Here is a 7,632-nt window from a genome sequence, read left to right as displayed (position 1 = left end):
TCATTAAAATAAAACCTTACCTTAAACCTGTAGATGGATCTACTGATGACTTTAGACCATTAGAAATCCTCAATTGGGCCCATCAGTTCCACGTGTGGATCATCAAAACCATTGCAATTGCACAATAGTGAAGATGGTAGCCAAAATATCTCAGTCTAAAGATGACTGTAACCATTGATGGGGTTTTCCTCCTCAGTTTAGGGAGAGACAGTATAGTGGGTTGAAAATTCGTAACGGTTTACCACGCTGCTCAACCGGTCGAGTGGGCTGCTCGACCAGTTGTGGGTGGCGCTCAACTAGTCGAGTGGGGCTTGACTCAAAGCCCAACAACCAATTTATGTATTTTCTCTGAGGTGTTCGACCAGTCGAGGGAGGTGCTCGACCGGTCGAGAACTCAGCTCAACCAGTCGAGCTCACGCATATTTGAGTCAAGATCTTGTGCGGACTGCGAAAATCTTAGACCTTTCATGATAGGGTGCGAAAGAGAGTTTCCTAAACTATAAATAGGAGTGCCTGGAACTTTTTTAAGTAATGCAAAAGGGTTTTCTAAAGCTTTGTAAGGGTTTGTTAAAGGGTTTAGAGCTATCAAAGGTGTGTATGTGTGAGAGAGAGAGAGAGAGAGAAAGAAAGAGGGGAATCTTGTAGAAGGGAGGTTATGCTCGTGGAGGTGATCTACTGTGCAATCAACATCTCAGTGCTTCTACGTCCTCGTGATCGGTGAGATATCTCCGTTTTTCTTATATTCTCTTATTGTTTATCTACTCTTGCGTGAGTGAAGAAGGTTGTAACGTTTTACCTCATAGTGAATTGTTGATCTAGACGAGGTCCCGTGGTTTTTACCTATTTGAAGGTTTTCCACGTAAAAATCTCTTGTGTGGTGTGGTTTATACTTTGATTTATTTTATTGCTTTATTATCCCATAATTCTGCTTTATTTTGGGCGGTTAGATTCTAAAGTTTTGTACAAGGCCCCAACAACCATCCACCCCAACAACCATCCACTACGGGTCAATCAAGAAAGTAAAGCAAACATCAGTCAATTAGAAAATGGTAAAAAAACAAAAGAAAAAGAAAAAGTGAGAGAAAATGGTAAAAAAACAAAAGAAAAAGATAAAGTGAGATGAACACATACAGGACTTTTTTGGCAATTATGCAAAAGACAAGATCAGTTTAGTAATGAGAGGTAGATGTGACAAGAAGGGCCAGGCCCACCAGCCCGCTGTCCAAGGACCAACCAAGAGAACCCTTACTAGCCTGCAACAACATATACCTGCGAACCATAAAAAAAAAGATAGGCAGAAAACAGGAATTAAAAACAAAGAGGAGGAGAGAAGGGTAGGGGGGAAAAAAATGCAATCTCCCTGTATGAGAGAAGCCTCTCAAGCATGCTTTCATGGATGCTGTCCAACTCCTTTCCTGGGTTTAACTGAGGCCCCACATCCCAAGACCATTACCAGCGCTGCCGCCTCTCGCTACGATTTTGCTACTGCCACAGCTTCATCTCTCTTCCCAAACACCCAATTCACCAATCATGAATCTCTACCTTCCTTACATGAAGCCTTCTCCAATTTCACCAAAGCCTATCCACACTACACCGATACCGATCGGGCAGATAACATCAGAGCCCATGAATACTACCACCTCTCTCTCTCCAACCGCGTCTGCCTTGATTATGTTGGCTTTGGCCTCTTCTCCCATTCACAACATCAGTCTTCTGTAGCCTCTTCCTCTAATTTTCCTCCTTCAGCTCCTTCCCCATCGGAATTCTCCTTCTTCAATATCTCCTACAAGTCTGCCAGTCTGCATTCTCAGGTTCTTTATGGAAGCCAAGAAACAGAGTTGGAATCTTCGATCAGGAAAAGAATCATGGGTTTTCTCAATATATCCGACAATGATTACCGGATGGTATGTACTGCCAACCGGGCGTCTGCTTTCAAGCTGCTGGCGGAATCGTATCCGTTCCAATCCAATCAGAGGCTGCTGACGGTTTACGATTACGAAAGCGAGGCGGTCAGTGGAATGATCGAGAATTCCCGTAAGAGGGGAGCAAGAATCATGTCAGCCAACTTCTCGTGGCCTAGTTTGAGAATCCATTCAGCGAAATTGAGGAAGATGCTGGTGAGTAAGAGGAAGAAGAGAAAGGGGCTGTTCGTATTCCCACTTCAATCAAGGATGACTGGGACCAGGTATTCTTATCTATGGATGAGCTTGGCACAGGAAAATGGGTGGCAAGTGTTGTTGGATGCCTGTGCATTGGGACCCAAGGACATGGATACTTTGGGCCTCTCCCTTTTCAGGCCGGATTTTCTAATCTGCTCTTTCTTCAAGGTTTTTGGAGAAAACCCATCTGGGTTTGGGTGCCTGTTCGTAAAAAGATCCAGCATTTCAGTCTTGGAAACATCGACAATCGCCAGAAGCATTGGAATTGTGGGTATCGTTCCAGCAAAGCTGTCTCAGCCACCAGATGATGATTCCATTACAGACACAGAGACCCAAATCTCAAAACTCCAGTTGCAGGAGGATGTAGCAATGACATGCTCATTTTCTGGTCGAATATCTCGTCAGGTGAGTAATGGACTCATTGAGAGATCTTCCTCAAGTGAGAGACGATTTGAACGGGGTGAAACTTCTGAATTATATGAAACAGAAGTTAACATGAAACAAAAGGAATCATTACAGTCCGAAATAGTGGAATTAGAGAAAACTGATTCAGTTCTGTCAGGGAACACAGATTCGGTTAAACCAGGGACCAGCGAAGCCAAACTCGATGAAATGGATCAGACAGCAGAAATCGAGTGCAAAGGTTTGGATCATGCGGATTCTTTGGGACTTCTGCTCATCAGTAGTAGAGTAAGATTTCTGACAAATTGGCTAGTAAACGCATTGACAAAACTGCGGCATCCAAATTCAGAGAAGGGGCTTCCCTTGATCAGAATTTACGGTCCAAAAGTAAAATTCGATAGGGGACCTGCAGTGGCATTCAATGTGTTTGATTGGAAGGGAGAGAAGGTCGAACCAGCACTAGTGCAGAAGCTTGCTGATAGGAACAACATCTCTCTAAGTTATGGCTTCCTACACAACATCTTGTTTTCAGACAAGTATGAAGATGACAAGGAGAAAGTCTTGGAGACGAGGACCCCCGAAGTAGCCATTGGTGGGAATAGAATGAAAGAGAAAGTTGCCTCCGGTATATCAGTGGTAACTGCCGCAATTGGGTTTCTCGCAAATTTTGAAGATACTTACCGGCTTTGGGCTTTTGTAGCCAAGTTCTTGGATGCAGACTTTGTGGAGAAGGAGAAATGGAGATACATGGCTCTTAATCAGGAGATGATCGAAATCTAAGGTTGCATTTGGAGAAAAACACGGGGGCTGGCCACTCACCATTCATTACGAGTGAGTAGCCTTCAAAATACCATCAAGGTTGTTTCAAGTTGGGAATAGCAAGCAAGGGTTTGGTCATCATTGTGAGTTGAAATGGTGCCTCCCTCCCTCTGGTAGTTTCCCCCTTGGACAATTGACTTGTTGCAATTCAATTCAATTGGGCACCCAAACACAAACTATACTAAATCAAGCCTTAGGGCATTGTCGGTATATGTAAACAGGTCCCTCAACAATCATACTTTCAAGCAGACTGCTACTGTTGCTTGGGTTCCCGAATAGAATATTCATTTATTCTTTCAATTTGTGCAGGAATATGATTTTTTTCAATTGAATAAAATAGTTTGAGGAAAAAAATTGATGTGCTATTGAATCATAAATCAGTGTATCATCATTGCAATACTTTTTTTTTTTTTTTGAAGAGCTCCTTCCAATACAGATGAGTCATCAATTCTTTCAAAAACTCATTTTTTTTATATTCGTATAGTTGTTGATTCCTAGTACTTGCACCGTGAAACCTCAAACTGAATACGAAAATGGGAAGCCATTGACTCATTCAGACATCAACTGTTAGAACAGACCCAAAAAAAAAAAAAAAAACATCAATTCAGACCATCTCGAGTTTTCAAAAAACATGAAACTGTTTTGGTTCCCACTTTAAAAAAGCAAAAAATAAAAAATAAAAAAATCTTGGAGGTGTATTCAGGCATATTGATGAGTGAACATGCTCACTTCGACTCGAGCTCAGTTGAGTCTGATCCAGTTCAGCCGTGCAGCACCGTGAGTCAGGATTGAGAAGGGAGGGTGACTCAAGCAAGTGTCGACTCAACTCAGGACCAAGTCGGTCTGAATCATCAAGTCAAAAAACCATGTCTTGAATGATGTTGATATTTGATAGTGGTGGTGCAACTAAAGTGAATTCAGTATCATTTCATATTTTTAATTCATGTCCATCTAGTTTGCTTTGGGTACTAGTCCAGGTACCACCAATGGTTACAAGTGCAGATGCAACATAGTCTACAGCACTTGAATCCAAGGCCACAACCTAATTGATCTCCATACAAGGGATCGATCAACTACGAATCTCATTTTATGGATGGAACTGGAAGTTAAAAGAATGTAAGTGTCTGTTGTAGTTCTCCACTCCAAGGGTTGAGAAACCTTTGACCACGAAGTGATCACAGATTCAACAAAGGCAGCTAGTTTTAGCTTGAATTGAAAATTTAGCCAAATTGACGATCGATAGGACTCATTCTTACAAATTGGGTGACTTTTACAAGCAAAACTGAAGGAGAACACTGTAGTTTCCCCTCTTTCTTGTATTTTTTTTTTCTTTTTTTATCTAGGTGAATTTTAGGAACTAAGAGATTCTTTTGCACCCTTTACCCCATGTAATATACCTAATGTTAATGATCAAGAAAATGTAACACTGTAACTTCATTGTTTTCTACCTTTTTGGCCTTAACATTTCTTCTTTTCAAGTTCTACTTCATATGGAACTTCTATCTTTTACCTATTTTTCCTACTATTCCTCTTCCTACTTCCTAAACCCTACCTATGCTTCTTTCCTCTTTTGCATTCATTCTCATTGAGTCAAACCTGAGAGCACAATTGCTGAAAAACCAAACAGCAAAGCCTGAAAGCAGCAGAGCAAGGAAACAAACAGCAGCAAAGCATGTGGTTGCCAAGAAATCCTGCCTAACCTGCAAAAATAATAAAGGAAAGGAATAATGATAATAACGTTTGCATATACCCACCTAACACATGTATTTAATTATTAGATTGAAGCTACATGTCCCTTGTGTCTTTTTTCACTATTTTACTTAATTTTTTTCATGGTTTCCTTGCATCTCTTTACAATCAGATTGGTGCTTTTAACCAATTTCTCAAACGCTGGGCTGAGTCGCAGAGTTCTATGAAACTCAGCTAAGTCGGGCCTGGAAACCAGAAGATAGATTTCAAAGTCAAGTTCGAGTCTCTAAACCTTGGCCCTGCCTTTTCTAGTTGGCACAAGCTAGAGATAGAATATCATGCAGATAAAATGACATCCTGAAGTAGCTCTAGAGTATCATCTAACTATATAAACAAGAATGATAATGAATGGATGAAAAAGATATATGGGCTCTAGATCAAAATCAAACCTACCAAGTTCTGGACAATGAAGTAAACCAGGAAATAATTTCATTGAATACCCAGCATCAATGGCAAGACACCGTTGCATCAATGGTGGTTGGGTGTGGCCTCTTGAGTCTCCTCGCAGGAACCTATCAAACGACGAGATCAGGGAATTTTTCAGGCTACAAGAACAGGTGTGCAATTTTGTGATGCCTCCTAGATTCATGGATGGTTGGCAATGGAAAGAGGAAAAATCCTGATCATTCACGGTCAAATCCTCTACTGGATGATCAAAGCCAGTGGGAGATCAGCTCGCTTGTGGCAATTTACTGGCATCCCAAGGGTAGTAATTTTCAGATGGTTAGTTGCAATGAATTACTGACCATAGACCATCTTCAGAACAGGAACATGATCATCACAAACGTATGTTCCTCATGTCTTAAAGATGCAGAATTGGTAAACCACCTCTTTATTCATTGTGACTCTCCCTCTCCCTCCCTCCCTCACTCTATCTACGGTTTGGAGAAGGTTGCTGGCTTTATTCAGAATTGGATGGCAGTCTCCCAAGCATGGTTATGGGGAAGGAAAAGGGTCCCACGGCATGTCTTTTTTATCCATGCTGTGATCCTTATGGGGAGAAGGAACGATAGGACTTTTAACGAGTAAGAAACGGTTGAAGTGGCCAAAGTGCAAAATGGAGGATATTCTGGGTTAATTTGGGAGTTGTGATGATATGTAATTGAGGCCGAGATAGATTATTTCTCATCTCCCCTTTCTCTCCCTCTCTGTAGTTTTATATCTCATTTCTTTTTTTCAATAAAATTTGCTCAATGCCATTTAGGAAATAAAATAAAATAAAAAAATTCAATGGGAAAACATCACACCTACAGTTGGCAATTGAATTTTGATGACTCCAATTTTTCATATGTCAGGACAATGCCAATCCCATTTTTCAAAACAGTTTGATGTCACTAATTTAAAAAGAAAAAGAAAAAAGATGCTAACCAATGGCATGGAGAGCATCATCACGATCCAAATTGCTACATCCCGGGTTTATGGATGTCAACGGGCTGGGCCTGGGGTAAGTCTTGGCCCGGATTTTGTACTGTTTCGGGCCGGGTCTAAACTGATTTCTCAGGCCCGAGCCCGGCCCATTGACACCCCCACTCAGGATCACATAGTCGGCTATCTAGTAATTGCACGCATGTTGCTTGGTCTGGCTATTATCACTCATCAGATAGGCTGGGGTCTTTGCAAATCATCCGGATAAGGGGTCTTAAAGGATTATTTATACACGTGAAAACGTTAGGTGATATCCAATGTAATATCATCAAGATAGATATGGCATCTCGTAAATCTACTATAACTGAATTTTCAAAATCAACACTAAGAAAAAGCTTGAAAGCATCATATGTTTCGCCAAGATGGCACTGGGATCCAATTTTCTGTAACTTGAGAGCATATACAAGCCATAAATGTGTTTTATCGGATTTCACATAAATTGGCAATTACTGCTCATCACACATGTGATACTATTATCACAAGGTATTGGAGGGTCCGCCATGGCTATCCTATTCAAGGAAGTCATCTCCAAAATAGACAGTGCATGATTCTTACAGGATGCAAAAATATTATCATCCAAGTGTCAAAATCTAAAGCACATTTTTTCGGTTCTTAAATCCATCAATTGATCCATCAGTAAATTCAAGTGCAAATCCGATGTTACATCCATCACTTCAAATGTCAACTTTTCCTTTCACCCCATAAATCTCTTCGTCGTTTCCGAAATTTCTACTTAAATTCCAGATCTCTGATCATGTTGATCATTGGTGTCTTCACAAGCCAGGGCCACAAGTTCATGGATTTAAAATAGAGAATGAAGCAATAATGGCAAGAATAATGTTCTATTTGCATACACAATTATCACCAAGCATTAGCAGACAAAGTACAACTATACTCAGTTGGATCTCTACGAATTGCACTAGCTCAGCCAAATATTTGAAAAGATGTTGCATGTTTTGCTAAGACGGCATCAACAAAATTGATTTAGCTTATATTTTCCCCAGTTGCCCAGCCATATCATTTTGTCCAACAGTGTTATGGTCATCTTACCATTAATCCTTGTTACTGACATCAGAAA

At 40.7% G+C, this 7,632-nt stretch overlaps 1 protein-coding gene across 1 annotated transcript; it reads left to right on the top strand.

The window, feature by feature from the left end:
• The first annotated feature begins 1,265 nt into the window (after positions 1 to 1,265).
• On the top strand, positions 1,266 to 3,425 carry LOC131233350 (uncharacterized). Its single transcript, XM_058230040.1, has one exon. The coding sequence runs from the start codon at positions 1,350 to 1,352 to the stop codon at positions 3,339 to 3,341; it is 1,992 nt and encodes a 663-aa protein (XP_058086023.1). The 5' UTR covers positions 1,266 to 1,349; the 3' UTR covers positions 3,342 to 3,425.
• The last annotated feature ends 4,207 nt before the right edge of the window (positions 3,426 to 7,632 follow it).

The sequence above is a fragment of the Magnolia sinica genome, chromosome 18 (assembly GCF_029962835.1).
Source record: "Magnolia sinica isolate HGM2019 chromosome 18, MsV1, whole genome shotgun sequence".
Taxonomy (NCBI): Eukaryota; Viridiplantae; Streptophyta; class Magnoliopsida; order Magnoliales; family Magnoliaceae; genus Magnolia; species Magnolia sinica.
The sequence above is the reverse complement of the archived record's forward strand: the minus strand, read 5'-3'. Positions and strand labels throughout refer to the sequence as shown.